Source organism: Lytechinus pictus, chromosome 15 (genome assembly GCF_037042905.1).
Source record: "Lytechinus pictus isolate F3 Inbred chromosome 15, Lp3.0, whole genome shotgun sequence".
NCBI classification, from domain to species: Eukaryota; Metazoa; Echinodermata; class Echinoidea; order Temnopleuroida; family Toxopneustidae; genus Lytechinus; species Lytechinus pictus.
The window spans coordinates 21,890,083-21,914,077 of record NC_087259.1 but is presented as its reverse complement, the minus strand read 5'-3'; the positions used below and the strand labels follow the sequence as shown (position 1 = coordinate 21,914,077).

General features: G+C 36.4%; 1 protein-coding gene across 1 annotated transcript; it reads right to left on the bottom strand.

Moving 5' to 3' along the window:
- Positions 1-2,841: 2,841 nt before the first annotated feature.
- LOC129277908 (general transcription factor IIH subunit 4-like) lies at positions 2,842-22,882 on the bottom strand. The gene is made up of 13 exons (XM_064110358.1): positions 22,714-22,882; positions 17,133-17,237; positions 16,619-16,750; positions 12,913-13,006; positions 12,094-12,188; positions 11,440-11,620; positions 10,816-10,899; positions 9,778-9,829; positions 8,658-8,790; positions 7,356-7,482; positions 6,188-6,266; positions 4,992-5,053; positions 2,842-4,505 (listed from the first exon to the last, which is right to left on the bottom strand). Exons 1-13 carry the CDS (start codon positions 22,851-22,853, stop codon positions 4,389-4,391), a joined length of 1,401 nt encoding a protein of 466 aa, XP_063966428.1. The 5' UTR covers positions 22,854-22,882; the 3' UTR covers positions 2,842-4,388.
- Positions 22,883-23,995: the final 1,113 nt, after the last annotated feature.

Here is a 23,995-nt window from a genome sequence, read left to right as displayed (position 1 = left end):
CCGTCTGAATTGGTACGCAAGAAAAGGTCACCAGTCATCCGTAAAGTCATTTGTATAGTTTTTTGTAATCTACATACAGCTTTATGAAATGTACACTGGTCTATCAGAGCTTACAAGGAGGTGAGAAAATGTCGATATTTCGATTTTGGAAGCTGACCTTTTGATTCCATTTGGTGATCTCAAACTACCCAATACAGGATAATGAATTTCATGATTTACATATAGGTCAATTCCACCCCAGAAAAAAGTTGATTTGAATAAATAGAGAAAAATCAAACAAGCAAATCGCTGAAAATTTCATCAAAATCGGATGTAAAATCAGAAAGTTATGACATTTTAAAGTTTTGCCTATTTTTCACAAAACAGTGATATGCACAACTCAAATGAGACAATCGATGTCCGTCACTATTTCTTTTGTTTTTTATTGTTTGAATCCCACAATATTTCATTTTTTATAGATTTGACAATAAGAACCAAATTGACTGAATCATATAGTATTAAACAATGCTCATTCCACATGTTCAGCGAGGAATTAATCCTTGTTTCACTTGACAATGAGGAGAAAAATAGAATATTCCCTATTTCATATAATACAATACAAAAGAAATAGTGGATGACGTCATCAGTCTCCTCATTTGCATACCCACCAGGATGTGCATGTAACTGTTTTGTGAAATTAAGCAAAACTTTAAAATGACATAACTTTTTTATTTTACATCCGATTTTGATGAAATTTTCAGTGTTATGCTTGTTAGATTTTTCTTTTTTTTAGTTGGGGTGGACTTGTCCTTTAAGTTCTGGTACCTCTAATGGAAAATTATTGATTTATCTCTTCCCATTTTATCTACGTTCAGTTGGGTATCGTCCTCCAATGTCTTGACCTAGTCTATCTTCAATCAGTTCGTGTACTCGTCTGATACCCGCTTGGCCCAACATGACCTTAATAGTCCATATGGTTAGATGAACTAAGTATGAATTAGATTTTCATCTGACCAAGTGCAAAATGTTAGAAGACGAATTGAAAATTACCGGAGACCATATGGGCAATAGACTCGAAGGGTAGTGTAGACTAATCAGGAATTAGACCGTATAAATTTTAGACCCAGCATGCGACACTGGTACTGGTCCAACAGTCCCAGACCAGTAAAAATTGTTGTACGGCCAGTTACTTTTCAGAAATAGCCAGATTTAATGGTCCGACATGAACAGTGAAAAATATAATATATAAAACTGATACAAATGATATATTCCCCCTCTTTTGTAAAGTATAAAATGGCTCTGGCACCTTCAAAAAATGGCTCTCTAAAATTGAGAAATGGTTCTCATGAATTATGTTGTGTGTGTGTGTACAGGTTGTTTGTATTTTTTTTGTGGGGGAGCAATAAAAGACAGCAAAATAAACTCGGTGTTTTTTATAAAAAAAAATTCTTCACTTTTTTTTTACCAGTAATCTTTAGGTTCAGACCATTAAAAAATGGAAATCTGGGTATGTACTGGTCCGATATGATCAGGTCGGACCAGTAGAAAAAATGGGTTAGTCATAGTATGGAGCCCTGATCCCATATGGCTTTTGCCCATGTCGTATTAGACAAACTGCCTGTAGACCAGTTGAATATGAACCCTTCTGACAAAAACTTGTGTTATTTTGGAATCTTTCTCTTTTAGACCTTGTACCTTGGATTTAAATAATGCCATTTTTCCAGGGAAAAAAATAATAAGTAAAGCACTATGTTAGAGTGAACAATCTGAAAGTTAATCATTCCTGCTATTAGATCTGTTCTTTAGTGGACACCTTCAACTTTTCAAGAGCAAATGCCGAAAATGCTTATTTTTACACATTTTGTATAAATTAAAGGGCAACTTAGATTTTGTAATAAAATCTGTGAGGTAAAATATTTATTTTGATAGGTCTGCATAATTCATTTTTTATTGGTAAAGCTATCCAGAATTCACATTTTTTAAAGTTGAAATACAATTTTTTTTACATAAACCATTTTTTACTACATCAGGTTGACTTCTGAAGAAAATCCAAATTGAAAATGGGCATGATATATTCAAATATGTTGGGGCACAATTTTGCATTAATTCATATTAATTACATAATTTATTTAGAAAGTAATAAGTTGTGTGGAATTGTTCTTAATTTTGTAAAAAAAATTATGCTGAAGTTCAAATAGGTTGAATGTTCTATAGCTACCGGTATAGCTAATATCACAAGAGGGGGGATAGACAACCACCTACTCCCACCCCCGGTCTTTCAAACTTCAAAATATAAAGCCTGGACTTCCTCTCAGGGTTGGTTTAAACCAAAGATACTACAAGGGGAAGATCGGATAGTACATAGAACGCGTAATAAAACGCTCGGGGAAGAGCGCCCCACAGCGTTGAGTAACAACCTTTTTTGACCTGGTTGTGGTTGTGTACAAAACATGAGGGAAATGGTGAAGGAATAGACGATTTTTACATTTTATAATTTTTTTTTCTTGAATCAAAGATGAATATATTTCAGAGGTTTCTGGGTAATAAAAGGTGGAATTATTCCCTTGCACCACCCTTGAGCCCTCTCCAAACTCCCCTCTCATTTCCCCCATATGTTTATACACAGCTGCGTGCCGATGTGCCATGGTTTACTTTATACTCAACGCTATTGGGCGTCCTTCCCCATGAGCATTTATCGAGCGTTAGGGAGTCGTTTAAAAAAAAATCGCCAAAGTGTCCAAACTTCCCCTCGTAATATCTTTGTTTAAACTCTGATGGAATGATTAATCATCATTTTTTTCATAAAACTGGTAATTATCAATATTATTTTTACAAATAACCTCAACAGACAAGATCTTTCAGTATTTTAATGAAAATATTGCACTTTATTTTGTACAAACAATTTACAAACATCCATTTACAAAGAATAAAACAAAAAAAGAACAAATATAAACTTTCAAACTTCAAGGCAATTCATAATCTTTGTCTTTCTCCAAACATGAAGAACGTTGATGTGAAATTCTCATATGGCTAAAAATGTATGAGTTGTTATAATATTAAGGAAGAAAGTACCCCCCCCCCCCCGAACAATTTCTTTGTTGGTTAAGAACATTTTATGTTACTCCCCAATAACTTTCAGAATCCAGCTAAATCAATTTCCTTGAATTCAAGACTCAGTTTATCACAAAATAAAATGACAAACTCATATTAAAGCCAAGATAGAATATAGAATCCATATATAATATGGACACACTACATCACCTGGTGTCAGCTCTAGCAAATGACTGTTGCAATTGTTTGTTTTCAACAACTACACTTTACTCATGAAAATCATCTCTTCTCCATTAAAAAAAATCGTGATATTTACTTCTGGTCTTTAAATTCAATCCTGTTTCTTCATAAAGAATCGTAAACCAGTTATTTCTGGCAGGAAAATTATTTATCATTCTATTCTACAATTTTAAAGTAACTCAAATAAATGTATTGTTGAGACTGACCAGTTCACAGAGAAGTTCCTTTAACCTAAAGCTGAATGTTTGATATGTTTGGCAGATCTACAGTATGAGCTGATCTGATTAAAATAAAGATAACATTTCAAAGGAATGTATCTTCTTGTCCTTCAAGCTCTTATGCATCATATGATACTGAGCCTATGAAATGAATGTCATCTCTTCAACAGCTACTGTGAAGTCTTTCAGTTATCATCTTTCCATTTTCAATTCTCAATAATGTCAAATGAACACAATTAACTCAGAAACTACATCTCAATCATTAACTGATGGTGAAAAAATCCACAATATACAGTGTACATACTTTTCTTCTAAATTTTCTTCTCATATTTTCCTTGTTGTATCGTTGACAAAATGAACAATGTCTTTTATACCTTCCATGAGTTTCTCATATTGTTACAGCAGAGTACTGATTCACAAAGCAATTGTTATAAGCTACTGAAATCCTTGCATTTGATTGGCTGAGGACAAATTTGTCAGTGGCTTCATGAAACAGACATCAGGATCAAGCATAGTTGGAACACCACATTGTAGACAATGTTTTTTCTTAATCTTCTTTGAAGATTACCTTTTCTCCAAATACTACTTTTACTTCCCAATTATGGTAAACTGCTCAAAGGGCACTGTCTTCTCTTCAATAGCTTCTGAAGGTTCTTAACCCAGTTGCCGCTGGTTGGGCAGAGATTACCAACATTATCCCACCCTCTCCCTTATCTTGCGATGAAGATATGGAGTTACGGTCAGGAAATGTGCTGCAACACAAGATACGAATACCAATATCTTGTGATGAAGATTTCCCTTTCTCAATCGCTTTCAGTACTTCTTCATACTAACATGCCCTGATGGAGGGAGGATCATGTTTCTCGCGATGCTTTACATAGTAAGAACACCAAGATCTTGCTATGAAGATTGTCCTTTTTTCAATCGCTTCCAGTACTTCTTCACACTGTCATGCCCTGATGGAGTGACGATCATGATGCGCCTTGCGACACTCTCCCATATAAGAACACCGAGATCCTGTACCAACAAAGAATATCATTGAAATTATTAATGATAATAATAATAAACAAAGAAATTATCATCCCTGTATGCCTAACAAAGATATTCTGTGACACGGAAAACTGGGAATCCAAATAAGATTTCTGTAAAAATAATTATAAAATATTTTTACATTAGGGAAAACAATCTTTAATTCGCACAAAAAAAAAAAACAGTATCCCTCATGGGCAGGTATGTATGTAGAGCATGCTAATATAAGGGAATGTCTTCATGAAAGAGAGGATTAAGAAACAGCAACCAAATCTCATAAAATTACTATTGAATCATAAGTTTAGGGATGGAATCATCATAAATTTCATAATTCATTTCTAATTTTTTTATTTTCCCCCTTAAATAAGGGTGTCTTCAACTTTTTGTTTCTGTATAAAAGTCATACAGGTATAGGACTAAGCTTATTATCTTACAGCTTGGATCTACGAAAGAAGCAATGAAGGTAATGCATACCTTTGCATAGTCCCGCAGCACCTCAAAGTCATGAAGAGATAAGAACTCATTGTATATGATTCCTAGAAGAAAATCAAAATAGAAAATATTCTCAAAAATTTGATCTTGATCAACGGTTGGCCAACACTGAATCATGAGACATAACGAAACATTAACCATCATCTATGTAATGATAAGAAATGTGTGATTTATTATTGATGGCAAGTGTGGCAACTGTGTGATAAGCATAATAATAATAATAATACCAACATGCTTATATAGCGCATATCACTGCCAAATGTGCCCTATGTGCTTAATTAGATATTATTACCCTGGCTTTAGCCCCGCAGCCTTTTACAGCGTGGTGGCATTTCAAGGAGTAAATTCCTGCCAGGTACCCATTTACCTCACCTGGGTCGAGTGCAGCACAATGTGGATAAATTTCTTGCCGAAGGAAATTACGCCATGGCTGGGATTCGAACCCACGACCCGCTGTTTCAAAGTCCGAAGACTAATCCACTGGGCCACAACGCTCCACAGAAACAGATCACAAAGTGGATCCAAATCAAACGACTGTTTGCACGCTCACGCATTACAGGTGATGAGCAGAGTACGACCAGGGCCCCATAACACAAAGGTCAGCAATTAATCGCTAATTTGAAAGAACAATTCTGATTGGTTCCTAGCCAGTATACTGAGCAAAATGCGCATGCACCGATGACCTTGATAGGCCATTTCATTCAGCGATTTAATCGATCACCTTTGTGTTACTGGGCCCAGTTATGGTTTTGAGATAAGGCTGGTTTATCAAAAAACAAGGATCTACATCGCTGTCTTACCAAACAAATGATGCACATCATTTTACTTGTGCATATCAACACTTTTTTACCTCTGAAAGAATCTAAATGCCCTTGGCTATGTCTTGGGCATGTCAGAACTATGCTGTAAGTTCCACATGCTTGTGTGTAATTCTTTTTTATAGTTAATGTTTTTATTAGATATCATCAAGAACGACAATAGACTGACATGATCACAATATCAGAACCAAAAACATAACTAGAATAAATGTTAGAACTAAAAATTCTTACCAATGCCCTAGCTGATGTTTATTTTCTGTATACTATCATATTCTGTTATCACATTAGGTGGTAACCAATAGCAATGAACTGTTCACATCAGAAGAGAATAAACAGGCTCTTAGTCCCTCATATGCTTACCCTGTGTAAAGCTGAGTCTATCTCTCTCCAGCTCCCATAACCTGACCTGATCACTAATAGTAGGAGGTATAATGGGCATCTAGATGAAAATGGACAATAAATTGCGATAAAGTTTGAATGAAGAGAATGATATGATAAATTATAGTGATCTTTTCATAGTATTTTCTTGAAATTCAAGAAGAATGTTATGGAAAGTGGTAACTGCAAAGGATTGCTTTCAAATATCCCAATATTAAAAAATATGACCCCCCCCCCAAAAAAAAAAGAAAGCTGAATCATTTTTTTTATACTGTAGAATCCTTTAAGTCCCTTTTGAAGACATTCCTTTTTGTAAAATAAGATATACATGTACCTATTAATTGATATTATATATTTGCTCCTCTTTGAACAGGCTTTTCTTTCTTCTCCATTCTTTCTATTCTTCTTTCTAAAGCGCATAGAGACATGATTTTATCGTCGTTATATGCGCTATATAAGCAATGTTTTATTATTATCATTATTATTTTTTTTGCCATACATGTCTATATTCAATGCATGCCACTCCCTGCAAAGTAGAGTATGAGGTCCAAATATTTTACAGTAAAACACTAATTCTTCGCTGCGTTAATAAGTAACCTTCTGAGATTTAAGGCTTTTATTCTCAGTCCAGCACTTATGCAATAGAGCATAACGCTCCATTGCTCTGGGTACTGGAAGGAAGAAATTCCTTAAAAAGCTGTAAGCACCAGAATCGATAGCCTTGGTTAGCCAGGGTGGTATAGGAGCGCCTTGAGTACCTAACAATGTGGATAGGTGTGCCATACAAGTATCATGTCATCTTTATCATTATCTTCAAATTGTAATACTTTCAGTATTTGGAAACAAAGTGTGTAACTCTTACCCCCCCCCCCCAATCATTCAAGAATATTCAGGATTATAATGTGTAACAGCACTCACAAGGCCTGTCACACTGTTCTATGCAAGCCTTGCGGGTGATTGCTCGCAACTCACCCGCAACAAAGTTTTGAGCATGTTCGAAACTTTTATGCATGCAAATCAGGCTTGTGTGCGCTTCAGCGTATGAGCTGCATGCGAGATACTGTCAATGCGGCCGACCTGCGGGCGACCTGTGGGTAGCAAAAAAGTTACCCGCGAGGCTTGCACGGAACGATGTGACAGGGCCTGTTACCTTTTGTCGCATGTTGGGGTGTGCATGCGTCCTCAAGAAACGTAGTATCTGTTCAGCTGTGATTCCATTGGATATGGCTAGCTGAACGCTTTCCCTTGTCAAAGCAGCCACAGAGAGGTTTGGAAACCTGAAAATACAATATGAATATAACTGCCATGAATGAGAAATGATATTGAAACAAATCTATGGTAATTACAGACTGTACGCTTATACACCGCAACACAAAAATGACAAGAAATTCTGAGCAATCAAAGCCTAACGTCAACTTTGAAATGAAAGACAAACATTTCAGAAAAATGAAACAACAATAACAAGGCAAAAGCGATTTTGTGTCTCGCCCACTTATGAAAATAACCAGAAATATCGTGATTTGCGAGGGCACGCAACAGAATTGTATCAAAACTTCATTGTGAAATGATTGGGATGGAATAACACTTGTCATAAGAGCCTTGCACGTAAACTTTAATGTTGACCTGAAAATGACCTTTGACCTTACCATGTGACCTCCAACTGCAGCATAACATGCACGTCCCCCAAGTCCATCTACCATCCAAGTTTGGTTGAAAAGTGACTCACGGTTGCGGAGTTAGGTGTCATAAGAAAGTCTTGCATGTAAACTTTAACGTTGACCTGAAAATGACCTTTGACCTTACCATGTGACCTCCAACTGCAGCATAACATGCACATCCCCCAAGTCCATCTACCATCCAAGTTTGGTTGAAAAGTGACTTACGGTTGCGGAGTTAGGTGTCATAAGAAAGTCTTGCATGTAAACTTTAACGTTGACCTGAAAATGACCTTTGACCTTACCATGTGACCTCCGACTGCAGCATAACATGCAGGTCCCCCAAGTCCATCTACATTCCAAGTTTGGTTGTAAAGCGACTTACGGTTGTGGAGTTATATGTCATAAGGTTTGTGACGGACGGACGACATTTGGATCCCTTAGTCTCGCCTTCACCTCTGGTGGGCGAGACAAAAACGCATTCCTTTTGATAGTTAGATTTTTGTTACAGGGACACAATGGTGATAACTGTTGTCTCCTTTTCATTAAATAGTTTCAGTTTGTAATCAATAGCACTGTACTAACACCACCTAAAATATAATGGGGAAATGGAGGGGAGAGGAAAGGGAAGGGGGAGAAAGGGGAGTAGGAGAGAGTGGGGGGAGAAGGAAGAGAGGGAGGGGGAGGGAAGAGGAAGGGGAAAGGGGAGTATGAGATTGAAGGGGGGGGGATAAGAGAGGAGAGGATAACATGACATGGTAAAAAGAAAGAGAAAAAACAAGAAAACTAGATCTCACCTGTATAGCATAGAGCAAAACAGTCCTAATATTTCAACCTGTAGATCTGATTCTGTGTAGGCATAAACACGGTAGTTTGTTTCTACGACGATGAAGCCATCCTTGTGATCATCTTTGACCATACTTGATACACCTGGGGAAACATTACAAAATCCATCTTAAAAAACATGAGTCTTGAACCAAATGTGTGGAATCTTCATTCAAATCTTGATCATTATCAGAATTATAGTTATTATTGTACAACGCCTACTTAGCTTGTTGTACGCGAGCAAATGGGAGGCTGAATGTCAAACATTCGTACCGTTGCACGCAAGACGTACCATCCAAAATGTACCGCTGCACGGCTTTAGGAGGTGACGTCACAATACGATTTAATTCATTGCGCTCAGTAAAAAGGAAGATGCAATACGCGTATAAGCCTGCTGGCTAAATGCGCAATGCTGCCCAAGGCGTCATGTGCGCTTGTGGGATTTTGCTTTTCGCTTTCAATTTTTTTTTTTCATAGATTACTGCAGGGAAAAACTCTTTATTTTGTTCACATTTTCGCTAAATTCTGAGGCATTGTACAACACAAATAGCGAATATTCTTATTCGTGCCATGGTGCGAGATTTCGCATTCGGTGAAAGAAAGAGACGCTCTATTCAACTTGGCTAACGCCTCGTTGAAAAGAGCATCTTTCTTTCACCCCATGCAAAATCTCGCACCATCGCACTCATGCCTATTCGCTATTTGTATATTATTTTGATTATCAGTATTAATTTTGCATTTTCCTACAGTGGGGGCTTGTCTAGCCTTCATAGGTTCACATTCTTGCATTCTAAGCACAATCTTATTTACTTAGGTTCGAAAGAATTTGACAAGCATTGGAGTGTGAATATAATTGAGATTTGACAATAACTTCATCTACATCTTACTTGATCTCCCACACAAGCCTATGATAATTGAGATACTTCTTTACTAGACCATATGTTCACTGTGTACAAGGCTTACAGTTTTGCCACACATTAAGGTGACAGTTAATCAAAACTTACTGAAGAGCGAAATTTAAACCCATCTCCCTATAAAATTTTGATATCTATAACTTTAAATTTTCCATTTTAGCTAGGCCTATTCACTAACCTGAAGCCAAGTTGATGGCAAGCCTTGTTGGATAGTAGCGCATCGACTTCCTCTGTATTGGAAAAATTAAAATTCATAATAAAATTGATTTACTTCCAGAAGAGAAAAGAACAGATTTAATGCATGACTACAACTTGATTATCAGTTTTTACCATTTTTACATTTTACAGCTCAAAACATACCTTTTCAATCAATGAATCCCAGTTGTGGGTCGGTCATTGGAGGTGCACACCAGTTTTAATCTGTTAGTATTTATTTTTTTTTTCTCTCTTAATGATTTTTGTCACACCTTGTGTTATTATGCCCATTGAATTTTTTTCCCATGTAAAGTTAAATTCAGAACACAGCGCGCTTAGAAACGCCCGTATTAAGCACCCTATAAATATTTTGTATTATTATTATTATTATTATTATTACTATAAAAAAAAACACATAAATATGAACATTTATCCCTTTCTTTGAAAAAGGCAAAATGTACAATGTCTCATTTAGCACAAGAAAGGGTTATCAGTTGTGCAAAAATTTGCGAGTAACTTACAGTTTCATGAAATACCAACAAGATATTGGAGGATTAGAGGTGAAAAGATGAGTGAGATAAAAGCTATGGCTAAACATGGCTCAGATATGAAATAATTTTTTTTATTATACTCTATCTATATAAATGCCCTTAGAAAGAAATTTAAGCATTGATTATTATCCATAAAAGTTGATTAATCATTATTATCACTAAATGTGAATCAACGAATCATATTTCATTGTGTTATACTTCAGAGGGGTTTTCACAAAGATTAAAGTATGACTTAGAGTCAACTGATCAATACGCAGTAGTGCGCATCCTCTTGGCATGATCTGACCAATGCGGTCATGCCTTTTATAACACATGCAACTAGGCATTTAAGTGCGACTCGTAAGTCATACTTAACAAATCTTTGTGAAACACCCCCACTTCACGTAAGTAGAGCATATGCCTCATGAACTCAGTTGCCAAACAAGGGCTTAGCAACATCCCTCTTGTTACCGTTGCAATAATCATCTTACCTTTCTTTGGAATACTAAGCCTAGCTCTCGGAGATGCTGTAAGAAATGAAGCTGTTGCTCAGTCATGCCCTCCGATGAATAATCCTTTTATTAATGGATGTAAGAGAATGGAGAATATTTGATAATTTTCTTTTTAAACACAATTCTGTAACATCATTACTGTCTTATTTTTGTTACTGTCATCATCATCAACATCATCATCATCATCATCAACATCATTATCATCATCATTCTCATTATTCTTATCATCATTATCACCATTATCATCATGCTCATCATCAGCAACATCATCATCATCATCATCCCCATCATCATCATTCTCTTCCCCACTGCTCTACATCTTTTACCAACCTACAAGCATCTTTTCATCACTAATCTCCACATTTCATCATTGACAGGAAATTGGGGGCTGCAGGAGAGTCTCATAAGACCATATAGCGGGATGACTGTAAACATTCTTTGCCTCGTCTTTCTTGCATTCCCACTGTTTTGATTACGATGATAACCGAGGACTGGTGATAAAAAGACGATTGAGGGGATTCCAGCGGGAAAGACGTGGCTCTGGGACTTGGTAAGATGCCTATTGGAATACTTAAGTTACACAAGATATGATTTCTGACTGACCTTTCCTAATGTTGAGAAGCTGAGCTGGAAGAGGAAAGAGAGAGCGTCAACAATGTCTAGACCTCTAGCCTGAGCGGTCTCTAGATACTGTAGCATGAAGAACCAAACCTGCGACGGGGTGTCCAGAAGCAGAAACTGAAATCCCGAGGGGGTGATCACTGGCTTTCCTCCGGACTCACCCCTGAGAGAAAAACAAGGGGTAGAACATTCATGGTAATGGCAGGAAATCCTACTAAAAGTATACACCAACAGATAAAGTAGGATAAAATATTACTCTGCATGCATAAGAAGAAATGTGTGAAACTCATATGAATTCTGCAGAATCTAGGGTTGTTGTTGATTATTTCATGGAATTGCCCAAATACAAAATAATTATTGAGTGTATGATAAGTGACATTGGTTCCTCTATTTGCATACTACTTGGGTGGGCATATAACTGTTTTCTGGAATTAAGCATAATATTATATCACGTTTTTAACACAAGTTTTTGATCAAGGTTAAACGATAATTTGGGAACGGTATGACAGAGCTTTGGGTTTATCTAATTTCATATTATAATGTGAATTTGGATGAAGTTTTTTGTTATATTTTTCAAACTATTCTCTTTTCTTTAAAATCAAACTTTAGTTGGGATGAACTTAATGAAGCACTCACATCTTCATGAGACCAGAATGTGTCAACACTGTTGCAATATCTCTGCTCAATGTATCAACAGCCTTAGATGAACCCACCAAGAAATGAAGCACACACTGAAAAAAAGGGGGATAAAGATAAGTGTAAGAATCATACAACAGTGACAAGAGAAATGGAGCAACTAAACACAATTTTATCCCCACTGGTGACAAGCAGAAGGTTCTTACACCCCACACGAAAATAAATTGATATTTCCACAGTTCTGTTCATTAGAATGCATCCTGATCAGTGCATGTTTTACTTTACGTTATGTTGACGTTTTCATAGTGACTGAGAGCTGAGTGATCAGATGGATGTATAGATGACTTGCTGTCGTAACTGCCAATCTGGTAAATTAGAATATGAAGCTGATCATCCGCAGATATTAGGGAATGGACCCCTTTTAAATATTTAGTATACTTTTCTCTTTAATTCTAGAAAACAAAAGATCCATGATTTGAGTTTGAATATATGCAAGTAATTCTGCTTTCTTTTGTATTTAGATTCCCATACCTTAGTACAAAGTCAGTGATTCAATGGTCTGGGTTCATATCTGACCATGACACTCATGTTCTTTGGCAAGGAGTTTATACCCGGTAGGTACCCAGTAGGAACAAATTCCTTGAATGCTCGAGCACCTGATTAGGGAAGCCATGCTAAAGCCGGGGTAATAGTATGCAGTGCTTAGAAACATTGTACTAAGCGCTATATAAATGTTGATCACGAGAACCATGATTTAATTTAACCCCCCCCCCTCCTCCCCGGAATTATTTGCTCAATCAAGCGAACATCTTGACATACCTCCCATCTTTCTGAAGCGTACTTGTCAAGAGCCGCAGTGTCTTTGACCTTCTTGTCCTTTCCACCTCTTCCACTGATAGCCCAAGGCTTTCCTCTGGGTTTTGAAAAGCAAAAGATATGAAGCGGTAAAATAAAAGAGACATAGTGAAAATGACATATGACATGAAATACTGGGACTTTAATCAGAAATACAAAAAATTATAAGATATAAAGGGAAGATTGATAAATAAAGATAATAAATACCAGATAAAACAAAGCCGATTATTGTTGGCTGTGTTTATAGACCTCCAAATACTGATATTACTTGTTTCCATGATAAAATGAATGAAATTTTGGTACAATTGGAAAGTGACCGGAGAGATGTTTATATCATGGGAGACTTCAACATTGACTTACTGAATTATGATACACATTCCAAAACAACTGATTTTCTAGATTTAATGTTTTCTTTTAATATGTATCCCTTGATTTCTAAACCCACACGTATTTCGTCTTCCAAAGCTTCTTTAATAGACAACATTTTTACTAATTCAATTCAAAAAAGTAAATACCAAGGGCTCATTTATTCAGATCTCTCCGATCATTTCCCTATATTCTGTGTATGTAAAGATATAGAAAATTTTGTCTTACCGATTAATAATAAGAATCATAAAAATAGATTAGTAAATGACAGAGGAATAGCAATGTTTAAAGATAAACTTAGTACAGTTGATTGGCAGACAGTTTATAGTAACGATGATGTGAATATATGTTATGACTTTTTTATTTCCAAATTTTGTATGTTATATGATGAATGTTTTCCTGTCTGTACTGCAAAACCACGCAGTAGTAAAACACATTTTAAGAAACCTTGAATTACAAATAGTATATTGAGGTCAATGAAACATAAACAAAGAATGTATAAAGGTACGATAAATACATTGAATACAAGGAAAAAAAGGAAATATTATGATTATAAGAATAGATTAACTTCCATAATTAGAGCGTCAAAGGCTAAATATTACTCTATGATATTTTTATCAGTCAAGGGGGACATGGTTAAAACGTGGCGAGAAATTAATAATTTACTTGGAAAAAATAAACAAAATTCGCTACCACAAAAAATGTTTTATGGAAATTCATCTTTCCATTCATCTAAAGATAAAGCACAAGCTTTCAACTCTCTTTTTATCAATATGGCTAAAAATATTTCAGCATCAATTCCTAATTCAACTAAGTCATTTAAAGACTTTTTGACTACACCCTCCATGTCCTCTTTGTTTCTGAATCCAACCTCTCCATATGAAATTATTAATCTTTGCCATGAACTTAAATCATCTAAAGCAACAGGCCCAGATGATGTATTAACTTCTGTTTTGAAAAAATGTATACACTTTTTTGTTGAACCTTTGTGTTGTATTTATAATAAATCTCTTGTATCAGGAGTATTCCCCAAAAAACTTTAAATTGCCAAAGTTATTCCTTTATATAAGAAAGGTCCAGTTGATTGTATAGAAAATTATAGGCCCATTGCACTTTTATCTACTTTTTCAAAATTACTCGAAAAAATTATGTATAAAAGAATTTATAAATTTTTATCAAAAAATAATCTTCTAGTTTCAGAGCAATTTGGCTTTCGGAAAAAACATTCTACTTCTTTAAGCATATTAAATATTACAGATTATATATCACGTAAATTTGATGAAGGTAAATTTTGCTGTGGGGTTTTTATGGATCTTTCCAAAGCATTTGACACCATCGACCATCACATACTGCTTGAAAAATTGTATTATTATGGTATAAGAGGTGTATCTCTTGAATGGTTTAGTAGTTATTTATTTGAAAGGAAACAGTATGTGATGGTCGATGGTGTAGCATCCAATTTTTCATATATAAATACTGGTGTTCCACAAGGTTCTGTGCTTGGGCCACTGTTATTTTTGTTATATATAAATGACATTATACATACTTCAAATATTCTCAAATTTTCATTATTTGCTGATGATACTGCTGTCATTTCATCTCACAAAGATATAAATATTCTGATTTGTAATATTAATGTTGAATTAGAGAAACTAAGTGAATGGTATATTTGTAACAAACTCTTTTTAAATGCTGATAAAACACATTACATAATATTTCATTCCAAACAGAAAAAAGTTTCTTGTCAAGTTACCCCTGTGTATATTAAAAATGATATTCTTAAGAAATCTGATATTGTGGAATTTTTAGGCATCAAACTTCATGAATCACTAAATTGGTCTCACCACATTTCTCATGTTTGTTCTAAAATCTCAAGGGGGTTGGTATTATAACACACTTTAGAAACACACTGCCAAAACATATTTTATTAACTATTTACAACAGTATTATATTACCACATATCAATTATTGTAATATGATATGGGGCAACTCTTACAAGACATACCTTTACAAAATTCATATTCTTCAAAAACGTGCTGTCCGTATAATTACTCATTCTAACTACATGACACCAAGTACTCCTCTATTTTGTGACCTGAAATGTTTGCCAGTTTTTTATCTTGTTACAGTAAACAATTTAATATTTATGTTCAATTTTCAAAAAAAAGAGCTCCCATCAATATTCAATGATATGTTTAAAACAAATTCCTTTTATCATTCTTATGAGACCAGAAACAAATCAAAATTTCTTATTCCTTTTGCACGTACCTCATTAAACCAACATACAATACGATTTCAGGGTGTTCATGATTGGAATTTGTTACCTTATGTTGTGAAAAATTCTTCAACTTTAACGAGATTCAAATGCTTATGTAAACAATTATTGTTTAAACGTTTGATGTGCACTGAGTAGAGGGCATTCTTTCTCCCTCTCGATCTCTATCTTCCCTCTTTCTTTCTTCCCTATCTCTCCTTTACTTTTTCTCTCCCGCTATCGCTTCCTTTCTTTCTTACTCTTTGACTTTGTTAACTTCTCAATGTTCTGCATATGGGTGTGTGTTGGTATGCTGGTGTGATTGTGTGTGTGTATGAGGCTTGTTTTCTTTTTATCTTTACACTTTAACAACGTGAGATCTGTTTTGTTTTGTAAATTATTGTACAGGGCCCCATCCTCGCAAGCTATGCTTTTCTTGGGGTCCTTCCGATTTTTATTTATGAATTTTGTATGTATTTATTTTGATTGAGTTTTTAATGGAAAATAAATGAATTGAATTGAATTGAACAGTAGTAATTCCAAGAAACTATTCAAATCCTACAACGTTAAACAAAAATATTGAGCATCAACTTTGGGGCTTAAAAGCAGTCACTTAGCTACAACAGGTAGAGAGACATTCCCCAATCCAGAAAACTGGCTGGCTTAAATTCTGTTTCAATGTCTTAGAACACACTCCCTCCGACTTTACAAAACATTACCTCACTTTAACTGTTCAAAAAAAGCATCTGAAAACCCACCTGTACAATAAATTTTGATTTAATTTATGCCTTAGACATTTACACTACATAAATCCAATTAGAATCATCATCATCCTCATCACCATCACCATCACCACCATCACCATCACCATCACCATCACCATCATCATCATCACCATCATCACCATCACCATCATCATCATCACCATCATCATCATCATCACCATCACCATCATCACAATCACTATCATCATCATCATTATCACCACCACCACCACCATCATCATCATCATCATCATCACCATCATCAGAGAGTGGATCTTCATCTTACCCTCCAATAAGAGCAGTCTTGAGATTAGTCCTGAAGGTGACATTGAGAACCCATCCAGGAAGACCACCCGGAAGTGACTGATCCTTGAACAAACGAAGATCAGTCAGGGTTTTCAATGCTACGTGCAGCTGTCTATAACAAAGAAAATAAATCATCTACATTTAGATATTGATATCAGTATTATGGAACTGGAACAGCCACAGTTTTTTCAAAAGAATATTTTTTAATAGCTTCTTTCACATTCTAAGAGGTTTTTTCCCTTGAATATTATTATTATTTTTTTTTTCTGAAATTCTTTTTCTTTCCCTTTCTCTTTTTTTCCCTTTCATTTTCCTTTCTCTTCCTTTTTCTTTTCTTTTCCCCCTTTTTAAGTTTTTTTTTCACAAATAAAACCAATTTTTGTGTCAAGGCCTAATTGTTTATAAGTCTCAGTCGGGGTCTGTGATTGTAGACTAACTGGCATTTACATTCATATTTTTTTTCCTCACTGGTTTTAAATTTCTATTTGACTTACTCCTGTTGGTTGCTTTGTATCCATGATGTAACTGCTGCTTGTGGAATAGGAGTATCAATGAACAAAACCCTCATGATACAATGCTTGCCTAGCACAGGAAGCTCACTGTATGGAAAAAGACAATTTTAATAAATCATGAATTCATTTTAATTACAAGTATTACCAGTATAGTATAAGCATTGGTGTTTTATACAAGATTTGTGAAAAACATTAACACACAAAGAGTCAAACTGGTAAACATGATGATAAAAAATAACAGCACTAGGTAATTAAATACGGGGTCGGGACAACTCGGACCTCGGAACATCTCGGACCGCGGGCCGAGTTTTCCCACCCATCTCGTGATTTTTTTTTTTACAAATTTGCGTCTATTTTTCCGTCATTTCGAAATTTCTTGTAACGATTTTCTAGAGATATGGTCTGATGGTAATGTTCTTCACTATTACTTTTTTTCGCTGAAAAAAGGTGTAATTTTAGGCGTTTTTCCTACAGCTCTTGATTCCCATAGGCGCGCATGTATTAGCTGTGTTGGTGCTCGGCCGCCAAAACTGGCGGGATGGGATTCAGCCCGAATCCCCTATGGAAGTGGGCGTGCACAGTCAAAGAGCTGAGCTTGTCTGAGTGAGAGAGTGAGCTAGAGCGTGAAGCTTGTACGTACATATAGGCTCTGCTTTTTTTTATATATATTTTGATTTTTTTATATTGATTTTCCCTGGTGTAGAGCTTAGTTTTAAGTTTGTAATAATTAATAAGCTTCAATTTAGTGGCATACGCAGGGGGTGATTACAGGGTTTTTTTTGTATACCCAACCCCCCTCCCCTATTTTTTTTTTTTTTTGTTAGCTTGTCAATTTTTTGGGGGAGGAAAGACCTAAAATTGGTGGTACAGACCTTTTTTTTCTTTTGTTGATCAATATTTCATTCAGCATGAACCCCCTCCCCCCCTTTTAAAAAATCCTGCATATGCTACTGCTTCAACTTCTTTGACTTTGTGGTGTGGATGTTTGAGTCACAGAAAAAATACTTATTCGTGGATTGGGGCTCGAGGCAATTTCACTCCTGCCTTCTATTTACTAGATAATTTGAACAACTGGACCAAATTGTGGCAATATTATCATGATTAATGAGTTATAAGTAACAATTTACTCCAGGCTGAAAATGATATGATTTGAACAAACAAAGCAATAAAAATTAGATCCTTGTTATAGTTAATTTGTATTTTGTAAATATAAAAAAATAATAAAAGCCACATTACTGAAAGATATTATTTCAAAAGATGTATTTATAGTATACAGTACTGTTGAATTCTTTCACTCTTGTGTATAAATTCATTTTCCTGAGTCTGAGAGGAATGGAGATGATGAGAGGACTGGAGATGAAGAGAGGGATGGAGATCGATAAAGAGAGGTATGAGTAGTGCTGTAGCCGAACCGCCGAACCGAACGGTAGTTCGCCGAACATGGCACTTCCGAACCGAACAGAACCGAACCGAACACTAAGACTTGGTTCGGAAGTTCGGCAAAAAAAAAAAAAAACGGCTTTCAGCTAATAAATTTATAAGTTTACACCCTTTCTAATCATTATATTTGCGCATTCTCTATTGAATCTTCTTTGCAATTTTATGTTGGAAGTATGCGCATATTTTGCGGTTACTAGATTTTGTTTTCATTTTCATGTTGACATTGTGGATTTTACGGCCCTGATTAAGAAAGGAGATCCGATGAATGATGTTGCGCGAGCTTGCGCTATAATCATTTTACTGGCTTTCACCATCTCTCGCTCTGTGTCCGAATCGCCGAAGCATGGTAAAGAAAACCAAAACTGTATGAGTGTTCATTGGTTAAATCTAATTATCTAAAATATTGTTGTTTTTAGGTGGCGAACAAGATTCTTGTTTGAAAATCTTCAAAGTATTTTGAATGAACGAGCTCAATAAACTGAAAGTGAAAGATGAAGTACCATTAATATTACGAATTACGATCGTAACTCGTGCATTGTTGCGGCGGAGAATTAAGATCTGATTGGGGTGATTGACATTATTATTGAGGTCTAGTTTTCATGATTTTAGAGAGAAGTAAAGAGTTTTGAAAACGAGAGATCAAGTGAAAGTGGGAAATAAAGTGAGTGACTGTTAGAGATGGAAAGGAGAGACGCAAAACAAATAATATAGAAATGAGATGAGGTGAAGTTATCTTTTTTATTATTAACAATCAGATGAAAATAAAAATCAAACACTCATGAATGATTACGGTATAGCATATAGCAAGATCCCCTTCCCCTCGTTGACAAGTTGAATGAAGATAAAGCCATGCGGAAACATTCATCTCTTGGGGGAAAATGACCCCCAATCTTTACTTTTGTTTTCCTTTCTTATCAACTTCTCAAATTACCCATAAACAATTCGATGATCACTCTACTCCCCCTGTCCCATTACAGTCGTAAAACTTTGCATCCCACTTGGTCTGTATGTTCATGGTCGAATGAAATCTGACCAATGAAATCATAGAAATCTCGGGAATTGCTCTTCAATCAGTGAGCTGAGTTTCGCGAGCAGACAAAGCACGTGGCTGTATGTACCGATGCGACAATCAGCGACATGCGATTGGTGGTTTAGTTCACCCATCGAGCCAATTAGCGAAAGGCGCATTACATAAGCACGCTTTCTTCGACACGCCCCTGGCCCTACTATGCCTACAGATCAGTGCACTGGCGCTGGCCGCCTCGTATGTGATGCAATGGCCAATCACGTTTGGCCGGATTGTATATATAAATATTTATGAGCCCAGAGTCCCGCTCCAAGGGGACTGCATGCGCTGGCCTAGCTGGTAGTCCTGGTACAAGTGCGAGCGTAGTTAATTTGGCAAGTATCCAAAGTGTGGTCCAGGTATGGACGACTAGGAAGAGTCGCCATTTTAGAACTGTGAGTTACCCAATTAATCTGTCATCAGATAATTAAATTCGAGATAACAGTTGATTCGTTGAGCGCTATAACTTTCATAGTTTCATGTCAACAAGATAGAGATAAAATGGTTTGATGTGACAGAGGTACACGCGAGCACATGCAGTCAATCAAGTACAAATTGTCTACCGGTACGCTACGACAGGCTACGTATACCTGAATGAACTATAGCTTTATCAGTCTATCATTACCGAACCCCGAACCGAACCAATGTTCGGCAAATTTCTGCCGAACCTTGCCGAACCGAACCGAACCCGAACATGGCGCCTGACTTGCAGCACTAGGTATGAGGATGATGGGAGGGACGGGGATGATGAGAGGGATGGAGATGAGGGGATTGACATGATGAGAGGAGGGATGAAGATGATGGGAGAAGGGGTGGAGATAATGAGATGGTGGGAGGAATGGAGATGAGAGGGGTGGAGATGAGAAGGATGGAGATGATGAGGAGATGGTGGGAGGAATGGAGATGATAAGGAGATGGTGGGAGGAAGAGATAGATGAGAGGGATGGAGATGAAGAGAGGGGTGGAGATGATGAGAGGGATGGAGATAATAAAGGGAATGGAGATGATGGGAAGAGGGATGGAAGTAATGAGGCAGATGGGAGGAGCATCCCTATAAAGAAAATAAATCAGGGAAAAACAAGGAATGGAAATGGGCACGATGAATTACATCATTTTATTTTAAATCCTGAAAAAAATAAAAATAATTAATTTAATTAATCAAGTCAGTTGTTGAGCGGGGCCGAGCCGAGCACCAATGCAACACTGCTAAAAGTAATGGCTGCACGCGCGCCTATGGGAATCAAGAGCTGTAGGAAAAACGCCTAAAATTACACCTTTTTTCAGCGAAAAAAAGTAATAGTGAAGAAAATTACCATCAGACCATATCTCTAGAAAATCGTTACAAGAAATTTTGAAATGATGGAAAAATAGACGCAACTATGTGAAAAAAAACCGTGAAACGGTCCGAGTTGTCCGTAATCGGTAATGAACGATTATTAACAGTAGAGGCGCACAGCCAATATGGGAGACTCTCTCCAATAGGGGAGACAATCTCCCACATTGGAGACTTGCTTTGCAAAAGGACAAAAGAAACAACACCAACAAAAGCATGATTTTTTCCACCCAAAATTTTGTCTCACTGAGGTCAGAAGCCCATTTGTTTTGTGTGTGATTGACAACAAAAATCCTTATCAAAACAAAAGTAGACGGTGAATATTTAAAGTAGACGGTGAAAAGGGGTAATTTTTCATGAGGAGTCTGCTTATCACATTTTTATTTGCCGCCAAGGTAATCCTTTTGAAGCAAATGTAAACAAAGGAAATTGGACTCCAAAACTGGAGACTGTCTCTGAAATTGGATACCCAAATTCTTTACAAAAGTCTCTGATATTGGACTCTTTTGGAGATACTCTCCCACATTGGAGACAGTCTCCAATATTGGCCGTGCGCACTCTAGGCGACACCCCAATACTTACCCGTGCTAATAAAGTGGGACTCCGCTCACGCGCGTTTGGGCCTCCCTAGCTTAGAACTAAGCAATATTATCTAGAAATTTTTACATTGTAGTAATTAAATATGTTCTATTAAATAAATTGATAATGTTTAATCGGTACTCACCGGTTCTTTTGTTGCATTTTCAGACCATTTCTCACAATTCTTCGTAAATATTTGCGGCAAATTTTGTCGCCATAGACAGCTTAGCGTCCATCTTTATTGATAAATGGAGCGCCCTTTACGATAGTTGTTAATGCCGCGGATAAATCGTTAGGCATTTTGGCCTGTGTTCAAGGCGTTCTTTCTGTTTTATTTTTTATATTGAAGATTGTGCATTTGTTGAATAGCGCCGTCTACGTCAGGTATGAGATCGAGTGTATAAATACACTCTTCCAAAATAATTATGATTCCGACCTGGCGCTGTTTAACTTCAATCTCTTTCACCTAAATTAGCGATGAATGATAGCATTATAAAATATATATTATTAACGTCTGACGGAAAGAATAACCAACCGATCAGCTGACGAGAACGTGAATCACGTGATCTTCATATCAGCTTCGATCGCGAGTCAGAAGAGAAGAGCAGCTGCCCAGAAAATCAGGAAAAAGCCGTGAAAATGTAAGTTCCCCTTCATTTCTTTCATTTTTTGTTGTTGCTAACGATGCATTTACACTATAAAATTATAATTTAAATAAGAGAAAGGAATAGAGCTTGTACTTGTGATATAATTGCCTAAATATCCTGTTCTCAGAGATTTCTAACCAAAAATACTACTGATGTCGCCTATGAGGTCCATACATGTAATGTTGGACCTCATTGGTACTAGGAGTGGCCGTGCGCCTCTACTGATTAATCAATTTCTCCTTTCCCGCAACTTTTTTCTTCCTTTCTCCCTCTTTTTCTCCTTTTCCCGTTTTTTGGGGGGGCAGCCGATGAAGGGAGGGGGCACGTGCCCCCCCCCCCCCCGTAGTTACGCCACTGGTGAGGACGATTTTAAATTTAATCACTTGTCAAAAAAAAATCCAAAGTTGACGTAGCAAAACTTTCAATATGTGGGACTACACTATCAAAATGGGGCAATAAATCAATCAAAACCAAGCTTCTTTCTCATTAATTACTCACCGAAATACAGCTAGACATGTTGCAGGATGATTGTAGAGTCTATCTAAAACAGATCCTTGAAGAGTCCGAAGATAACCATGGAGATCTTTGCAGTCAAGTTTCCTAGAGTTGTCAATTGCATGGCCCATGGAAGACGCCATCTTGTGTCGTCACAAAAATATTAGTGGATGGATACCGGTATCGGAGACGAAGACGAGTGCCCGAACGAAGCCCGATCAAAAAGGTAAGACGAAGAATATGACTAGAGAAGTTTAACGTGAATGGTAAATTTGTAGGTCTTCATATTGGGCATGCCTCATATTGTGTGGTTTGACTTTAATTTTTTATTGTTTACGTTAGAAATAAATCTTAAACTGTTAGTATAATCTCAATCGAAATCTCTGTTGTTTTTTTCCACAGGAGAACATGTCATTACCGGCTAATGCGATAAGTATGCATACATAATGAAAGGAGATAACACGGTTCTGTGAATATAATATTGGGATTGCACAGGGCTTCAATCGCCAGGTTACTTTAGTGCAATTCCATAAATATGTCAAACAGATTGCCAAAATTTCAGATTGTACAAATCAAACTAAATGACACATCAAATGAAAGCTTAATGTACATTGTATGAATTTCAAGAGTCTATAGAAAGAAAAGAGTTATTGCCTAGGGCTAGGTCAAGGTCACTCACACTAGTATGAGGTTAGTATATAGTACTTAGTAGAGTTACCAAAAGGTCGGCCGATCCACTGAGCAAAATTGCTATGGCCGTATGGGCAAATGAAAAGCCAATTGCAAGTACGTAAACAGTGTGCATTGCCACCATCGTCTGTTCTCGACGGCAAAAATGAGCATTGAAATGCTTTTCCTCAGCAAATTAGTTCATCTTAGTGAAAAAAATTAGGCCCTGTGTTTTCTACATTTAAATTAACTTATGTGGGATGAAGTGTCTTACCTTCATGTGGTATCGAAAGTGACGTTTGGAGGTTAAATCCACGAGAAATCCACAGAGTTTCGTCGCGTGTATTCGCTATGGAGAAAAATGCGTGCGATCGCATGCGTTATTGCAAGCTCGAGACGGCGCTGTTGAACTTGGTCTGGAAATTCATAAAAATAAACAAAAATCCTTTGAGTAGGCTCACAATAAAATCATAAAAAATATGCTTTATGGCTTAAACGGCAGATCTCGTGCCCACACATATCATACTGACTGTTGCGTAAGAAACCCTTTTTTCATGATAAAAATATAGCAATAAATGTTTTAAAAATAATGTTTTCCACATGGAATATGTTTGAA